Source organism: Tursiops truncatus, chromosome 2 (assembly GCF_011762595.2).
Source record: "Tursiops truncatus isolate mTurTru1 chromosome 2, mTurTru1.mat.Y, whole genome shotgun sequence".
In the NCBI taxonomy this organism is placed as follows: domain Eukaryota; kingdom Metazoa; phylum Chordata; class Mammalia; order Artiodactyla; family Delphinidae; genus Tursiops; species Tursiops truncatus.
Genome location: NC_047035.1, coordinates 86,211,476 through 86,230,188, shown reverse-complemented (window position 1 = coordinate 86,230,188; position 18,713 = coordinate 86,211,476). Strand labels below are relative to the sequence as shown.

General features: G+C 39.4%; 1 protein-coding gene across 7 annotated transcripts in view; it reads left to right on the top strand.

Annotated features, from left to right (window-relative positions):
* Positions 1-3,519: 3,519 nt before the first annotated feature.
* The window catches only part of TP53BP1 (tumor protein p53 binding protein 1), a 66,346-nt gene continuing 51,152 nt past the window's right edge, over positions 3,520-18,713 (top strand). For 6 of the 7 annotated variants that reach the window (XM_033851583.2, XM_033851582.2, XM_033851579.2 and 3 more), the window contains exons 1-10: positions 3,520-3,667; positions 4,241-4,425; positions 4,707-4,800; positions 5,028-5,112; positions 12,674-12,804; positions 13,388-13,540; positions 13,893-14,022; positions 15,368-15,534; positions 16,880-17,009; positions 17,805-17,899. In XM_033851583.2, coding sequence (XP_033707474.1) covers positions 3,661-3,667; positions 4,241-4,425; positions 4,707-4,800; positions 5,028-5,112; positions 12,674-12,804; positions 13,388-13,540; positions 13,893-14,022; positions 15,368-15,534; positions 16,880-17,009; positions 17,805-17,899 — 1,177 coding nt within the window. In that variant the 5' untranslated portion in view covers positions 3,520-3,660. The remainder of the gene's footprint in view (positions 3,668-4,240; positions 4,426-4,706; positions 4,801-5,027; positions 5,113-12,673; positions 12,805-13,387; positions 13,541-13,892; positions 14,023-15,367; positions 15,535-16,879; positions 17,010-17,804; positions 17,900-18,713) is intronic. The other variant, XM_033851578.2, reaches the window with a different exon arrangement.

Sequence of the window (18,713 nt, the reverse complement as noted above, 5' to 3'; positions counted from 1 at the left end):
TAGAACACTAGGGACACCCATATTTAGTATTCAAATAAAAATACAAAAAGAACAAAAAAGTTTTGTATCAACTGTTTTGCCATTTCTTTGTCACTGTTCTCCTCCATCATGGATATATAAAACCTCTGCAGTTAGACAGACTGGGTGGGTTCTTACAGATTCTGAGACATCGTGCAAATTATGTCATCTCTCTAAGCCTTAGTGTCCCCATCTGTAACCCTCAAAGAGATATGAGGCTTTTAGGTGAGAAAATGAATGTAAAACAGAGCAGAATAGGGACTTCCCTGGTGGCGCAGTGCTTGAGAATCCGCCTGCCAATGCAGGGGACATGGGTTCGTGCCCTGGTCCAGGCAGATCCCACATGCCACGGAGCAACGAAGCCCGAGAGCCACAACTACTGAGCCTGCACTCTAGAGCCCGCAAGCTACAACCACTGAAGGCCGCGCGTCTAGAGCCCGTGCTCTGCAACAAGAGTAAGCCACCGCAACGAGAAGCCCGCGCACCACAACGAAGAATAACCCCTGCTTGCCGCAACTAGAGAAGGCCTGCGTGCAGCAACAAAGACCCAACGCAGCCAAAAATAAATAAATAAATAAATAAATAAACAAACCAACAAAAAAACCCAGAGCACAATACCTGCCACATAGTATAAATGTAATACATGTTAATAATGAATTATATCATTGGTATATGACTGGGCGTGATTGTTTAGGTCCAAGTGCAACAGAAGGCAGCCTAGGGGTCAGAATAATTCTATGTTAGATATAAGGCAGTTTGTAATACTTTAATATTGCAGCTTAAAAGGGATATGTGACAGTTTATCATTAAATTTAGTACTTATCCTCAGTAAAGTTCTCTGCCACTGAGCTTCAAAACTATGAGTTTCCAGAGGAAAACCATGAAGCAAATGTAAAGATTGGTGAATAGTGTCTGTGAGGTAGGGTTAAACCATCTGGGGTTCTTTTACTTAGAGAAGTCTGTGAGGAGACCTCAGAAAAAGACTATTAAACTAAGTATGTAGCATTTATGTTCATTGTTTGATTGGTAGAATTATTGGAACAGATGACATGATCCCAGCCTTAGTAGAATTTGTCCAGGTTTTAAACTTTCCGATTAAAGACAATATGAGTGGGACTTCCCTGGTGGTCCAGTGGCTAAGACTCTGCTCCCAATGCAGGGGGTCTGGGTTCGATCCCTTGTTGGAGAACTAGATCCCGCATGCATGCTGCAACTGAGAAGCCCACGTGCCAAAACTAAGACCCGGCGCAGTCTAAATCAATAAATGAATATTTAAAAACGAGGATCCTAATGTAATACAAATTTAAAAATGGGATAACGAATAAGATATTTAAAAAAAAGAATTTAGGTCAGATAATTAGAAGAAAATTTTCAGGCAATGAGGTCTGTTAAACTTCAAAGTGAGTTAACATAGTGTCTGATGGAATTTTCTGACGGAATTTTCTCCTCTGGTGGGCTTTAGAGGTAGATTAGATTTCTCGGAGGTGGCCTAGGTAAAGATGCACCTGTAGATAGGCAGATATGCTGATGGTCCTTTGCAGTCTAAGAGTCAATAAAGGACTTTGGCTCACCTGACTCTAATCAGTCACAGCCTCAGTGGGTAACCATCCTGCCTGCATTTTCTGATCTTTTTGGGTAATTTAATGATTAATTTCATTATCATCCTGCTTAACAAGGAATTCACAGTTTTTCTTCACAGTTTTGTTTTGGTTTTTTTAAAGCTCTTGTTCTATTTTGTAATGGGAATGGCTCAGGCTCATTTATTTATTTTTAGTCATGCTTATTGAGGTTTAATTTACCTTTTAGTATATAGTTTTATAAGTTTTGACAAACATACAGTTGTTTGTCAAATGAGCAAGAAAGCCTGCTTATTTATGTCTTGCTTGGTGATGGGAAATGCAGTAGCAGGACAGAGAAGGGAAAAATATAGTGACTTTGGGGAATTTTTATGGTAATCAAGGTCAAGATTTGTCACATCAGGACCTGATTGTTGGTGTCCTCTCACATCGAGCAGATGAATTCACTTTGTCTACCGAGTGTAGTCAATATTGACCTTACCTGTTTTTTTCAGGATTAAATTTATTTGGTCACTGGTATTCTGTAGCATTGGTGGGGGGGGGGGAAGAGAGGAATCAATTATAAATGATTTCAAGATTAAGAAGTGGGATGTGTCTCTGTGTTCTCCATTCCACTTATTGCTCCACTCATAAAACATTCTGGGGACCCTAATTATATTCTAGTTATAGCAACAATAGATTCTAGATTTTTCAGGAAAGTTTCATTTCAAAGATTCTGTCCTTTTGTTCCCATAAGTAACATATACTGAGATGACATGCTTTGATAGGGAGAACATTCGTTGGTAGGAAGCTCCACTTCAGCTTAGCCTATATCAGGTATTGAATTGGGTATTTACAGAATTGGAGAATCATGGTTGGGCTGTGCTTAAGTCATTCTGAGGCTGGGGTAGAGAGAGAAAATTACTTCCTATTGAATGCCTACTATGTATATGCCTGGCAGTGTGCTAGGTGCTTTCCCTATTGACAGCTGCTCTGGCTAGAATTCCATCCCAGATCCAACCACCACTTAAAAACAAAAATCAACACTCCCTGAAAAAAACCCAGAAACAAAACCATATTCCTCATGGAGCCTCTTTCATTAATACAAGTCACAGCTGCCACACCCTCCATAAGACTCCGGCACCATAATTAGGATAATAGACTCTCAAGGCTTCGAGGGACCTTTGAGGTCATTTAGTTAAAGAGGCGGCAGCTGTTCTCTTCACCACCGAGTCTGACAGTTACTGCGCTCAATTGTCTCAACCGGACGTGCAAAACATGTCTCGGTCTATGGTCTCTGTAGGCTGCAATTCCACAAAAGATAGGTCAACGATAAGCAAATGTGAAGCTTGAACTACGACGTTTCAGACTGGAAAGGGCAATGGGGAAAAATATGGCTTACCGGGGCCCTCAGACAATGTAAATGGAAAAAAAAATTTTTTTTTTTTAAAGAACTGGCAGAGACGTAATGTGAAGCCCTTGAATTCGCGTAGAGGCCTACAAAAGGGATCCTGATTGACCCGGTAAACCCCAAAGAGTCCTCTCTCTTCAGTTTCACCAGCTCTGAAATTCTAGCCATCCTGGATCTTCTTTGCCCTTTTATTAGAAAGCCGGGAAACCCTCTCCTTTTCCACGCAAGAGGGTGAGAGAGGGGCCTTATGGTGCATGAACGATAGAAAATTGGTCTTTTCTCTTATGTCTGACTAGTGGTACAAACAACCGTCCTGGAGGCAGGGGAATATATTTCACGCCCTCTCAAGGTCCCTTCGGTTCAAGGATACTGTCATTCTCCGGCTGTATTAGAGGGACGGCCTGCAACGTCCAGGCTGCCATGGAAACACGCCGCCGTGTTCCTTTTTCTTACGTGGGGCGGGGCACTCCGCCCAGCCACCAATCATCCACAGGTTTTCTTGAGTGGCGGGCAGCAACAGCGAATGGGCGAGCCGATACCGCGTGACGCGACGGGAAAGGGGGAGTTCGCGGCCCGTGGCGGCGGTGGCTACAGCGTCGACCTGGGGATCGAGCTGGAGGGACCTCGGGAGCGAGCGGAGATCTCTAGCTGGAGCGCGAGGGACCTCCCGCCGGGATGCCTGGTACTGTTTCGAGAAAAGTGGGGGAGTAGTAGGCTCTGAAGGCTTGGGTTTCGGGTCTGAAGGGGATGGCCGACCGGAGGGGGCGGGGTGGCAAGCATGGCGGCGGTGACAGGGAAAGGGTTGGAGGGCCCTGAGGAGGGGGTGGGGTAGCCCTAGCTGGAAAGGCTGGGTGGTCGTGAGGAAGCGTGAAGACCTGTGGGGGTTAAAACGAGCAGAGATTACAAAGAAGCCTTTTGCGGGGTGGTAGAGGCTCCAGAAGGACGTAGGGAGAGTTGTGGGGGATGGAAAAAGGGGCGGGGAGAGAAGAGGTTAGGAAGGAGGGGAAAGGGTGTCTACGGGAAGGTGATGGAAGGGGGAGAGAAGGATAGGCAGGCTGATTGTAAATAACGAGGAAATCGGGCCTTGGAAGGTATGATAGGAAAGTGATTGCAGCGATTATAATGTTCTAATTGGAAGAGTCCTACACTGGTCCCCTTTTCCAGGCCTTGTACTTCTGCCTCGTTTTTTAAGCTCAGACTGCATGAGGAAGGCTAGTAGGTTACACAGAACTGATCTTTTGTTATTCCATTCCAGGGGAGCAGATGGACCCCACTGGAAGTCAGTTGGAGTCAGATTTCTCTCAGCAAGACACTCCTTGCCTGATCATTGAAGATTCTCAGCCTGAAAGCCAGGTTCTAGACGATGATTCTGGTTCTCGCTTCAGTATGCTATCTCGACACCTTCCTAATCTACAGACGCACAAAGAGAACCCTGTGTTGGTGAGTGATAGGTTGCTTGGAAATGATTGAGTAGATTTTTTTTTTTCCCCTAATCTAGACCAAGCTGCAAAGTAAGTACTTGGGAGATCACTATCTTTTGGATAAAGTTGGCTGGAAAATAAAATCATTTTCACAAAAATATGTATCATTTTGGATTACTTCATATATAGTATATTATGAAATGTATATTTCATATTATGTGCATATGTATGTATACATTATGAATGTATATTTTGTATGTATATTTTCTGGGATGTATATTATATATGTATATTTTCTAGGATGTTGTGTCCAATAGTGAACAAACAGCTGGAGAAGAACAAGGAGACAGTAATAGTGGCTTCAATGAACAACTGAAAGAAAACAAAGCTGCAGGTGAGGTCCATTTTGCAAGGGTGCTCTTGTTGGAGCTGGGTGGATATAAACATTATGTGGTTGTGGTGAATGTATGTAAGGAAGTCTGGCATAGTATCTGGTGCACAATACTCAAAAGGTTGGTTTTCTAATGTAGCTGATTAGATTGGTATTGTCTGCATTCTTGAATTTGTATTACAGTTTGGTGGTAAATGCCTTTTCTGCTAATATCCACTTATTTTTTTCAGAGTCTGTGGATTCTTCTCATTTGGACACATGTGGTTCCATCAGTCAGGTCATTGAACAGTTACCTCAGCCAAATAGGACAAGCAGGTATACTAGTGTTTGAAGGAATTTATTTAAATGTATTAGTGGATCAGTTTTTTTATCTGTACCTGTTGTCTCATTCCAAGGATAAAAGGATTAATCTTATTTTTGTGAATTAGGGAGTGGGATTTGAGAATTGTATTAACTAGCATTCTGTTGGTACTGATAGCTGGAATCTCTTTTGTGAGGTGGTAACATTTTTTTGCACCTACATTATTCAGATTGTGATCTACCTTGTGCATGTGAAACAAGCATTCCTTATTCTTAGCTTGGATATGACTTATTACTAGAAAAAATAATCAAAAAATATTTAGGTATATTATCAAAACAGTTAAGCATGGTTTCTACCTACCAACCAAAGAACCTCGCCAGTTTTAGACCCAGAATGTTTAATTCATACCCTAAACTGTATTCAGTTTTTACTTTGTCTCCTGTATGTCTTTACATTGTCCATTTATTGAGTTTAACTTCTATGTTGGGCAGTACATGGGATGTTTGATATATACTGCTATTTAATTTCATCCTTAAAGCAGTTGTACGATGAACACATTATGTTACTTCCCTTACTTAGGTGGGGAAGTGTTAGGCAAAGAAGTTAAAAACCTTGCTCTAGAATGCATTGCTAGTAAGTGACAGAGCTGGGCTTTGAGTCCTTCTGACTCAAGTGCCTCTCTTTCTTTTTTACTATTCAATACCCAAATTCTCCTAAGATCAAAGGAGAACGTAGGAGTCTTGGGGTGGTGGAATAGAAAAGGGAGGTAGTCAGAGAGGAGGATGTTAGTATGAGGTGAAAGACTAGGGTTTTATCTCAAAAATAAGTGCTTTTTTGTGTGTGTATGTTTGTGTTCTATTTAATACTCTGTGTTTGCACTTAAATTTTTTCTCTCAAATCATCAGTTGGATGCTTTAGAACAATCCCCAAATTGGTGGACTTATTTTGGCCCTCAGGTGGGTTCTGGTTGGCCCACACATAGTTGTAAAATATATTTGAATTAGCTGATAGAATTTAAAAATAGGGAAATTTCACATAGAACTTAGATTTCCAGCTTCTGGGATTACTAGGCCGGAAGTAATGCAACTGTTGTATTATTGGCAGCAGTTGGCGGGAGCTGTGAGCAGCCAGCCTCTGCTTAGATAGGGCATGAGTGCTATGGTCTGTCATAGTGCCTGTAACTCACTGTTGTATTTGGACACTGAGGCCAGGTATTCTTCTTTCATTTATCCTAGGGCTTGTGCTTTTGTTCTTAAACCCAGCCACTTAACTCATTTATGTTACCTTTCTTTGCTTTTTGTAGGCATTTAAGTTTTTGTGATACCTCTTTAGGAACATGTGCCAGGCTTATCTGTGTTTTTGTGGCTCGGCATCTGAGTTTGAACCAGTGGGGACAGAATGCGTGTGTACCCCTTGTTATAAATTAATGGTACTGTTTGAGAAGTCTCATGCTACTTCTTTTCCCTTTTTGCATCAAGGTGTTGCTCTTTCCTTAAAAAAAATACTTGAATGCTTACATTTAGTAAACGTGCAGGCACTGTGGTAGGTGTTTTAAAGCATGTTTGCCATTATGGAGCTTACAATTTAATAGGGGAAGCAGATGTTAAATAATTACATAAATAGCTATTCAGTGAGAACTGTGATCATTGTAAAGAGGAAAAAAATAATATATAACCTAACATGGGGGATAAGGGAAAACCTCTTTGAGAAGGATGATCTAAACTATAAATACAAATTTGTTAGGCATAGTTGAAGGGCTGGGGAGAAGTGTGGCATGTGGGAGGAGGAGCTTTCCAAACACAGGGAGCAGCATGTGTAAAGGCCACGAAAACCGCAGAGAATGTGGGGTTGATTCCAAAAGGGGTTGACTTCAAAGCACATGTATACTGATCTCTTTATGTTGTCTTTATTTATTAATGCAGATACTTTGAAAAAGGCTGTTTGTGAACTTCTATATATCATGAAATTCCAAAAGATCTTCCTCTCTTATCTAATGTCCTATTGTGATGTAAGCCTGTGGTCCTAAACATGAAGTGTCCTAAAATATGATGCTGAGGATATTTTTATTTCGCTGTTAAACATTTAAGAAAATTGAGGTGATTGTAGATTCACATGCATTTTAAAAAATAATAGAGATTCTTTGTGTACTTTTCCCAGTTTCCCCCAATGGTACCATTTTGCAAAACTATAGTATACTTTCGCAACCAGAATATTAACATTGATAAAATCCAATGAACTTATTCACATTTCCCTAGTTTTACTTGTACTCATGTGTGTGTATTAATTTTTATACAGCTTAATCACCTGTGTAGGTTTATCCACCACTGAGGTCAAAATGCCGAACAGGAGCTCCAGTGTTGCCCTTTTATGAACACACCCACCTCCCTCTCCTGCACATGAACCTCTGGCAACCGCTAATTAAGACCATCCTCTGGGGAATTCCCTGGTGGTCTAGTGGGTAGGACTCTGTGCTTTCACCGCTGAGGGTGTGGGTTCGATCCCTGGGTGGGGAACTAAGATCCAGGAAGCCGTGCAGTGGGACCAAAAAAAAAAGATCATTCTCCACTGGTAAAGTTTTGTCATTCAAAATGTTATATAAATAGGATCATACAGTATATAATCTTTGGGGATTGGCTTTTTTCAATTAGCATAAGTCCCAGGAGATCCATCTGAGTTGTTGGATGTATCAGTGGTTTGTTCCTTCTTATTGCTGAGTAGTGTTCCATGGTATGGATGTACCACAATTTGTTTAACCATTTGCCTATTGAAGGAAATCTGGGTTGATTCTAGATTTTGGCTAATGTAAATAAAGCTGCTATGAACATTTGCATACAGGTTTTTGTAAGTCTTCGTATCTCTAGGATAAATGGCTAGGTGGGCAATTGCTGGGTCATATGGTAGTTGCCTGTTCAGTTCTTTTAAGAAACTGCTGAAGTGTTTTCTAGAGTGGCTGTATCGTTTTACAGTCCCACTAGCAGTGTATGAGACATCCAATTTCTCTCCATTCTCACCAGCATTTGGTGTTGTCACTATTTTTTATTTTAGCCATTCTGATAAGTGTGTGATGATATCTCACTGAGGTTTTAATTTGCATTTCCCTAATGGCTAATGATGTTGAACATCTTTTCATGTGCTTCTCTGCCATCTGTACATCCTCTTCAAGGAAATGTCTGTTTATGTCTTTTGCCTATTTTCTAACTGGATTTTTTTTATTGTGTTTTGAGACTTCTTTATATATTCTATATATTAGTCCTTTGTAGCATGTGTGGTTTGCAAATATTTTTCTCCTACTCTGTAGCTTGTCTTTTCATCCTCTTAAGAGGCTTTTTCCATAGAGCATGTTTTTAATTTTAATGAGGTCTGTTAATTTTTTTTTTTTTTTTTGCGGTACACGGGCTTCTCACTGTTGTGGCCTCTCCCGTTGCAAAGCACAGGCTCCGGATGCACAGGCTCCACGGCCATGGCTCACGGGCCCAGCCGCTCCGCGGCATGTGGGATCTTCCCAGACCGGGGCATGAACCCATGTCCCCTGCATCGGCAGGCGGACTCTCAACCACTGCGCCACCAGGGAAGCCCTGTTAAATATTTTTAAGAGTGATATAAATACATAATTTATTTTAAAAAGAACTTATGAAAAGCAAATAGTCCATTCCCACCATTGGTCCCCTTTCACAGAGGTAATGCTTTTTAAGTGTTTGTGCTTTTATTTCTTTGGGAGGTTATCTTCCTAGCTCTTAATACTGTTGTAAAACTAAGTAACACTGTTGTATTACCATTTCTTGTTTTATCAAATTAAGACACTTGAGTTCCATAATGAAAGATGAGGTTTTAACTCACAACAACATTCTCCTAATTTTTGATGATAATTGTTTTATTTCTTTCATTGGCTACTTCTGTATTTTTAAATAATATATTTAAACCTTTGTTTTCTTTTTCCATCAGTTTTGGATAGTGGAGAAAAGTTTAATATCAGTACTACTTTTTGTTTATAATTGGATTAATTTCAAGCCTCTTCTGATTCACCTGATCATTCTAATTAAATATTTATTGAGTATTTCCTATATGCAAAGCACTGTTGAGTTTTGGGGATGCAAAGTGATCAGAAGAGATAAGAAACCCTAGACCTTAATGGAGCTTACATTCTGGTATGGGATATAGCAATACATGATAGATAAGTAAAAATATATAGTATCTTAGACTCTGATAGGGCTGAAGAGAAAAATAAAGCAGAGAAGGGGATGGGAAACATCAAAGGAATTGCAAGTTTAGGTAGGGTGACTTAGGGGATGCTTTAGTGATGTGACATTTGACTAAAAATCTTAAGTAAGTGATCTCTACTATTATTTGGGATAAATGTAATCCATGCATAGAGAACAGCAAATGCAAAAGCCCTGAGAGAGGCATGTGCCTGGAATACTTGAGAAATGACAAGGAGGTTAGTGTGGCTGGCGTGGAGTGCTTGAGAGGAGTGGGAGAAGAGGTCAGGGAAGTAAAGAGGGAACCAGAATATATAAAGCCTTATGGATCATTGTGAGGAATTTGGCTGTTACTCTTAGGAAAGTATTTAACGGTTTTGAGCAGAGGAATGACATGATCTGACTTAGATTTAAACAGGATCACTCTGGCCGCTGGATCAAGAATAGACTGAAGAGTATACAATTTTTATTTGTCCATTATACCTCGATAAAGCTGGGAAAAATAAAAATTAAAAAAAAAAGCTCTTCAGATTAAATTTAAAAAGGAATAGTCTGAAGGGAGAGCAAGGGTAGAGTTAGGAAGACCTACTAGGAGACTACTGAAATAATTTAGGCAAAATGTGACAGTGGCTAGACCAGAGTAGAAGTGGATGAGGAGTGGTGAGATTCTGGGTTTTTGAAAATATGATTCAAAGATAGATTGGATGTGAAGTATGCAAGAGATGAAGGAGGTAACAGTGATTCCATGTTTTTCATTTGGGAACTAGAAGAATGGAGTTTCTGTTAATTGAGATGAGAAGACTGCAGGGGAAGTTCAGTTATAGACCTGTTACAGTTGAGCTGCCTTTTCAATTGCCAGTTGGAGGCAGTTGACAATGTGAATGTGTGGAGAAGGTCTAAGCTGGAGATTTAAAATTCCAGAGTCATAAGCATATGGATGATGTTCAAAGCCATGAGTCTGGATAAGATCACTAAGGGGGTGAGTTGTAGGTGAAGAAGAGGTCCAAGGACTCACTGTGCCTACGAGCGTTAGGAACTTGAAGAAAACCACCAAAAGAGACTGAGGAAGATCCAAGGTGTGTGGTTTGTGCTGTCTTTCATTTGCTTTTCTACTTTTTGTCATACACACTCTTGACTTTCTTTCCCTATGTTTCCTGAGGTCAGGCATCTGGTCCTCCCAGTTGTGTAGGTAACATTCTATTTTATTTTTGTGGAAGTCTTTATTCAGTCCTTTTTTCTCTTCCTTGGATCATGGTCCCCAACTTTGCAAATTTATGTTTTCTTCTCTTTTATGCTTATTAAACGTATGCTTAATGGTCTTTATATGAAATGTTACAGGAGGCAAAAATGTCATCTATAATTCTGCCACCCAGAGGCTAATTGCTGTAAACATTTTGGCTTATTTTCCCTGTTGTTTTTTGTTGTTGTTGTGCATTTGATATACATAGTTGACACATGGGAAGTAAAAGTTCGTGTGTTTCTTGACCTTTTTGCTTAACAACATGAGCAGTTAATTTCCCCTGCAATTAAAACTCTAAATAACATTTGCCCCTAGTTTTTTATTTTAAAAGTTTAAACCCACAGTAGAGATGAAAAGATACTATGCATTTTTTCAAAAGATACTATGCATTTTTCTGTGTGTGTGTATAAAATATACTGTTTTGAAACAAAGTTGCAGAAATCATAGTTCCCCTCAAATACTTTAGCATTCATCCCCTAAGAAAAATATCATAATACCCTTATCACACCTAAGAAAATATCGATTCTGTAAAACCTAGTAATAAGTGCATATTCAGATTTTCCAGGTTGTCTCAAAGATGGCTTTATTTTATATATATATATATATATATATATTTTATCCAGTATCCAATCCAGATTATGGTTTACATGTTGTATTTGGTTGTTTTGAACATTTTTAATGGCTGCATAAATTCCATTTTATGGATTATGAAATTAGTTAATCATTTACCTACTGTTGGGCTTACAGTAGGTTGTTAGTCACAGTGAACTTTGAAAGTAAGTTTGTATCAGGATCTTTTCATATTTCAAATTATTTTTTACAGTTGAAATTACTAGGTATGAACATTTTTTAGAGCTCTTGATACATATTTCCCAGTTGTTCTGCAGAAAGGTTCTATTAGTTTATACTCTCATAAACAGTATGTGATAATGCTAATCTCACCTCAGGTTTGGGCAGCACTGAATAGTAGTACAGTATTTACAGTTTTTCTTTTCTAATTTGATTGGCAACAAATGGTTTCTCTGATATCTTACCTTTTTTTTTTTTTTTCGCGGTACGCGGGCCTCTCACTGTTGTGGCCTCTCCCGTTGCGGAGCACAGGCTCCAGACGCGCAGGCTCAGCGGCTATGGCTCACGGGCCCAGCCGCTCTGCGGCATGTGGGATCTTCCCAGACTGGGACCCCAACCCGTGTCCCCTGCATCAGCAGGCGGACTCTCAACCACTGCACCACCAGGGAAGCCCTGATTTCTTACATGTTTAAAGATACTTGTATTTCTTTTTTTTGTGAGCTGTCTTTTCTGTTGTTTGTCCATTCATATCTTGAGCTTCTTCTTACGAGTTCCTTGTATATTATGGAGACTATTTTGTTATATTGTTGCAGATATTTTTTCCTAATTGTTATGTGTGTTTTACTTTTGTTTATCGTTTTTTGACCTGTGATGTCTTCTTTTCAATACACAGATGTCTTACCTGAATTTTTTTCAGCCACTGTGGTTCTATGTTATGTATTCTAAGAATTTTTACTAAAATTCTTTTGTGAACTGTGTTCTATTAAATAGATTTTTTTTTTTTTTTTTTGCGCTACGCGGGCCTCTCACGGTTATGGCCTCTCCTGTTGTGGAGCACAGGCTCCGGACACGTGGCCATGTCTCAACGGGCCTAGCCGCTCCGCAGCATGTGGGATCCTCCCGGACTGGGGCACGAACCCGTGTCCCCTGCATCGGCAGGCGGACTCTTAACCACTGCGCCACCAGGGAAGCCCAATAGATGTATTTTTGAGCCCCTTCTCTGCACATCTAATGCACATCTTCTCTTGTCACTTGTCAGTAATTCTCTTGAGTGCAAGATTTTTCTATCCCTGCTCAGATTTTTTCAGAGAAAGATAAAAATCAAGTATGTTTGTTTCTTCCTCTGCCTCTTATTTGTATTACTTAATTCTGTACTACAGTGTTTTGAGTTGTTAACCTTTTAGGTGCCTTTTGTAGAAAGAAGCAATAATGGGGTGAGGTTTTTTACTTTTTCAAATTTGCTTAAAACGTGGTTGGTGTGTGGGGAGTCACAATAAAATTTAAAGAGTTCTTTGAGCAAAATATCCCGGCCTATCTGCGAACACATGATTGTGTCTTTTTGCTGTATAGTGTTTTGGGAATGTCAGTGGAATCTGCTCCTCCTGTGGGTGAAGAGAAGGAAGAAGAGGTGGAAGAGAAGGAGAAAAAGGAAAAAGAAGGAGATATTTCAGACGATACCACACACTCCCTTGGTGCTGAAGGTAGCTTTATGCCTTTTTCAGGATAGTAGATTGGTCTAACCCCTTTAACATGAGCATGCAGATGTCTAAATTTCTCCCTTTTATCAGGTTATAGATTTCTTATCATTAAATTGAGAATAGTCGTTAGGAAATTTGCTGGTAGCCTAAGATAATCCACCTAATTTGGTGTTCAGGAATTTTTAGCTCATTTTTTAGCCCCCTTTCTGCATACTGACTCCTACTTCTTTTGTATTCATTTGTTTTTCAAATATTTTGGGGATGCATGCCTTGTGGGGTGGAATTACAATATGAAGTACAGTGCTCTCTGCGTGTGTGCGCGCGGCTTATGTATTTCTTTAGAAAGTAGAAATAGTCTACCTTTATTAGGTGCTTGTAAGGTTTTATGGTACACAGTTTTTGCTCCATTATGCATTTTCCCCCTTTGCTTTTAGTGCTTCTATTCTTAATTTTATTTTAAAAAAATTTGGGGTGCAGGGCTTTGATGTGAAAGACTTAATATGACCTTCTTTTGCTAAAGGGCAGCACCTTGCATAGTACATAATGTTGTGGGATGATACCTGATTTCTTGGGGTTTTCTTCCTAGATCCTGCCTCATCACAGCTGGGCTTTGGGGTTCTAGAACTTTCCCAGAGCCAGGATGTTGAGGAACAAACTCTGCCACGTGAAGCAGACAATCTACAGTCAGTAACCACCAACTCTGCTTATACTAGGCTATCTGATGTGGATGCTAATATTGGTACGTAACATGTTTTCTGGCATTTAGAGTTTGTTTATAAGTATTTTCCTCCCATGCTAGAGCTAGTTGTTTTTTCCTTGATATATCTTATAGCTATCTAAGTTAATATAATCAAAGTTAGTATAGTAAGGTTGTAGAGTTGTCTGGCGAGTACTTGTCAGTTGATGGCTTGCATACTAAGGTTTTTTGTAAGTGGGTAATTGGTTATTTTCCTTTCTGGAATGATGCCTGTATATATTTTCAGTTTGTATTTCTTTCTTTAATATCTTTGCCTTTTAAAAAGCATTTGGGACTACTTTTAGTACTTTGAAAAATTAAATATTTCCTTCCTGTCTTCTTCTAAAACTTTAAGCAATTAAGCATGAAGAACAGTCTAATGAAGGTATCCCCATGGCAGCACAGCCCAGTAAGGATATCCCTGTGGCACCACAGCCCAGTAAGGATGTATCTGTGGTAGAAGAGCAAAATTCACCACCTGCAAGGTAAACCAGGTTCTTTCTAGAAAGTATTTTTGGGTTTCTGCTATCAGGTTACACTCATTTCACTTGGCCAGGTGGAAACTTTTTTAGAAATTCTTGATTTTTTTTCCCCCCCTTGCCTGGGCATATTTATGGTCCAGTAGAAACATTTATTGTTTATGAATTCTCATTGTGTCATCTTATCTTTAGGCATATTACAAGTCCAATTTATTGCTGCTTTAACTGTAAGGATGATCCCTTAATCTTTGGTTGTTACTCCACCTCTCTGTTCTTTGTCTGCAGAGGCACTATCTCTCTGTGGTCTGTCTTTCTAAATTCTCTAGTGTTGTAAGAGTCAAAAGAATATTATATTTGAAAGTCTACTGTTTTTATACTTGAGGAGCACCCAGATTGCTTTGGGTCCTCAGGTATCCTGCGTCTGGTAGCTTATGGCATAGATAAATAGGGAGGTATTCTTTTCCCATGTCTTTCAGGCTCTTAACTTGGTGGGAATTGGGCAGTATACCTCTGTTCTGCCTATGGTGATTGTTGTATCCAAAACAGCATTGTCTCTGGTCAATACCTCAAGTTTAGATATGGCAGAGGACAAGTGGGATGCTTCCATTTTGGAGAAGGGAATGAGTAAACATTTAGTATTCTTTTGTTTCTTCCTTCAGTAGAAACAGTGGGGAATGGGGTACTGAACAAAGTTGAATATCAAGAGAGGTTGTCTTTCTAATGCAAAACACTCAGTTTAACATTCCGCTTTTCCTTAGGAAATTACTCTCTAGGTAGTTTTGCTATCCTGTTTACTCTGGGGAATGGTAGAGTAGGTGAACCGCCTAAGTCTCTGGAACGGAGCCAGCAGTGAGTGTCTTACATGTGTAAGTAGTATTTGTGTGAAGGAGTCTTGGTTTGGGGCTTGGGTTGAGTAGATCAGATCAAAAAGGTCAGCAGAAGATAAAGTGTGTGGCTGGTGCAGAGGATGATTTACATCCAAGCTCTTTCTGTGGGAGGTCATTGTTCTGGCATTGCTGCCATCTGGATCACACTGCTTCATGCACCTCTAGATAACAATGTATGAAACAAAAATCCCTAACTCACTTATCAGAAATCTTGGACAGCATGCAGCACTGCAGTGAGCAGAGTGGAAAAGAGGTATTGCTTTGTGAGAGACTGAGACACACTTTGAAATGGGCTGAGGGCTTTGCATCATTATAAAGCGTAGCTTATTTCACTTTTAATAAATAGTTTCTGGAAGTTTTGAAATTAAAAAAGGAAAACACACAAAACAGGAAATGCTTCTTTCTTCAAAGATGAAAGCCTTTGAACATGGTAACTTTTTTTCCTGGTGATACGAATTTCCTAGGTCAGAGGACATGCCTGCTAGTCCCAAAGGCTCTCTTGCTGCTGTGGAAACAAAAGAACAAATATCTGTTCAGGAACTTCTGGAAGGTGGGATGCAGATTCAGAAGTCACCAGAGCCTGAGGTTTTGTCAACTCAGGAAGACTTGTTTGACCAGAGCAATAAAACAGGTACAAAGAGTAATTCGTTGCCGTAGCTCTTCTTTTCTGAAGATCTAAACTTTTATTTCTGTTCTGAAACTACTGTTTTAAGTCAGAAGGCACTTTATAGGTGTGCAGACTTTATAGGTGTGCAGACTTGTTTGTGGTATGGAAGGAAAGTACGTTTCTAGCTGATTGATGAGAAGGGCTTTTTGGAAATAATTGCTATTTAGCGTGTGGTAACATAATTTTCTTTCTCTTTTGGAAATGGAGATACTGAAGAATACTAGCTAATAATATGGCAGATTTAATGTTATGGAAAGAGTAGCTATTTCTGTTATCATAAGTCTTCAAATCTTAAATATGATAATTAAGTGAAGAATTTCATGTTCACCTGGGTAACAGTCACTTATTCATCTGTTTATTAGTTCCTCTGCCACAAATAGGAAGTTATGGTCCAGCAGAAAGAATATAATACCTTTAGAAGACTAGAATGGTATTTGTTTCACCTTTCATTAACCCCCACCAGTGCCCCATGCTGCAACCTCACAGAGCCAGAAAGCTTCAGTAACAATCAGCAAAATATGATGTATTGGTTGTAAGTAGGGAGGAAGAGAAGGTTGTACTCCGGTACTATGCTGTGAATGTGTGCAGGACATACAGAGCATCACCAAGAAACCTTTTCTGGTCTCTCATTAAAGTTACAAGGTTGTATTTAAGAAATTTCTTTATTCTTGCAATTAATACAGCTGATACTTCATTTGTTGCTAAGGAGAAGGGACCAACAGGAGCCTCTTCATAGTATAAATCAGTAATGACTGCTCATATATCCTTTTACTTGTGCTTTAGTATTTTTTCTGTCTTTTGAGGAGCCCAGGTTCTAATCATGAAAATTGTTGCGTTCATATCATCAGGTGTCATGCACATCGTTTTGACTTCTCCCATCTGCATCATGGCATGAGCTTTACTTCACCTTAGGTAGACCTTGGAATAAAGGGCTCGCTTGCTGTCTTATAATAGAAACTTGACCAGAAAGAAGAGCAGCCAAGGAGAGGTTTAAGCGTCCTGGCTTTTCTTCTCCAAGCTTTAATCATGACAGAAAGGACTAAGGAGTTCTTTTTGTCAATTCTTTATTAAAGAAACCCATAATTCATTAGGGAGAGGATGTTTAATGGTCACTCAAGATTTGTGTTAGTGTGGCATTCCACTAATTGTACAGCAGTTAGAAAACAGTTTCTGCCCTCTTGGAACATGGGTGGATATATGAATATTATGCTTTTTGTACTACTGAGTGTGTTTTGTTTTTTGTTTTTTTGACAGTTCAGTAATGTCAATATGAGAAGTAAATGCAACTAGAATTTTTTTTTTTTCTCAGTAGCTTCTGATGGTTGCTGTACTCCTTCAAGGGAAGAAGGTGGGTGTTCTCTGGCTTCCACACCTGCCACCACTTTGCACCTCCTGCAGCTCTCTGGTCAGAGGTCTCTTGTTCAGGAGAGTCTTTCCACGTAAGTAAGCCTAAAATAACCCTTTCAAGGAAACATGTGCCTGATGGTTTTAGGCTAAGGTTGAAAGAGCTAAAGTTGGTAGTCCAGAAGTCTTTTTGAAACTGAAAAGTAAACTCTAGGCTTAAGAGTTTTGGGGAATAAGAACTTAGTGGAATTATCGAAGGCAGGTAGATCTGCTTTCCCATTTGGAGATTTTAAAATTGTAGCCCAAAAGTTTCACCAGGAAAGAAACTGCCCAGTTATTTAGAGACTGTTACATGTCCAAAACAAGCTGCCTGCTGCTCCATTTGGCTAGCAGTTCTTCCCAGCTAATGGCATAGGGGTGCAGAAGAGGTTATGCTAGAGTAGACAGTAGTTGGATTTCTTTATCCGTATTAGGGCAAAGAGGTTGCTTTTTCTTTTTTTAATAAGAATATACATGATCTTTCTCATAATAGGCAAAAAATCGAGTAAATATTTGTCTCAAATCTGCAGATGAATTAATTTTTTTAGCACTATCTCATCCTGCTTTTCAGTCATGATGTCTTTGTGTCTGGTCATTTACTTTCTCTTGTAATCATATGACTTTTCCCTTAATCTTTTTTTTTTTTTAATTCTAATTTTGGATATGTGTGGTGTGAGAAATAGTTATTGAAGTATTGTTCATGGCTCTTCTACCAAGGTCAGTTAGCTGTTTGAGAGAAGCACTAATAAGTACTTGAATGAGTTACAGATATTTTTGCTGTTAAAAAGTAGAAAGCAAGTGCGAAGCTGTAGCTGTGGTAAAATAACCTGTGGCTCTCTCTTTGTATAAAGGAATTCCTCAGACCTTGTTGCTCCTTCCCCTGACGCCTTCCGATCTACCCCCTTTATCGTTCCTAGCAGTCCCACAGAGCAAGAAGGGAGAAAAGGTGAGCTCTCTTGATCTATCTGTTGATCTCAGGTTAGAAGAGGGGCAGCACTTCTTCTGCCTTGTGAAGTGTACTGTTCCTTTACATGTTAGAACACTGTGACCTCAACTATTCGCTAGGACTCATGTCTAAGCTTCAGGGGAGTGGCCTAGTGTTAAATGCTTTCCTCAGTTCTTTGCTCTTCTAGCGCTGATTCTTCTGAGAGTTCTCTATTGACAGTTTAATTTTTGAAAAGACCCTTAAGGGAAAATTGTTCAAGTTGAACTCAAATGAATTATCAATAGTATAATGAAGACCTTTATTGCTATTGGCCTAATAGTGTCCAGCAACATGATAGCATGTTACTGGTCAGAGGGAACCAAAAATTGTTTCTTTTGCTCTTTATAGGTTATTTCTGCTATTATCAAAGCAGTTTTAGCCAAAGAGTCATTAGGAGCAGGTGGTAGAAATTTTGGCTTAATTCCCTTCCTCCTTTGAGGACCTAGTGATTTTATATTACTTTATACACAAGAAAGTTTTTCTTTTTACTTAATTTATGTCATTATCTAAACCTCTATTGCTTTCTTCTAGTCTCCTATCCAGTCATTCAAGATATTTCTAAATTTTTCCTACTTCTACAAAGCCTTTTCCAATAAATTCCATGATTTTTTTCCTTTTCATTCTTTCATATATCAGTAATGGTACAATAGCTAATATTTATTGAACACTTATTTTATGCCAGGCACTGTTCTTTTTGCTTCTCTTTCGTTCTGGGTTCTTCTGTTTGTTTCTTTTTTTGTTTGTTTGTTTTTTAAATCCTCACAACATTCCTAAG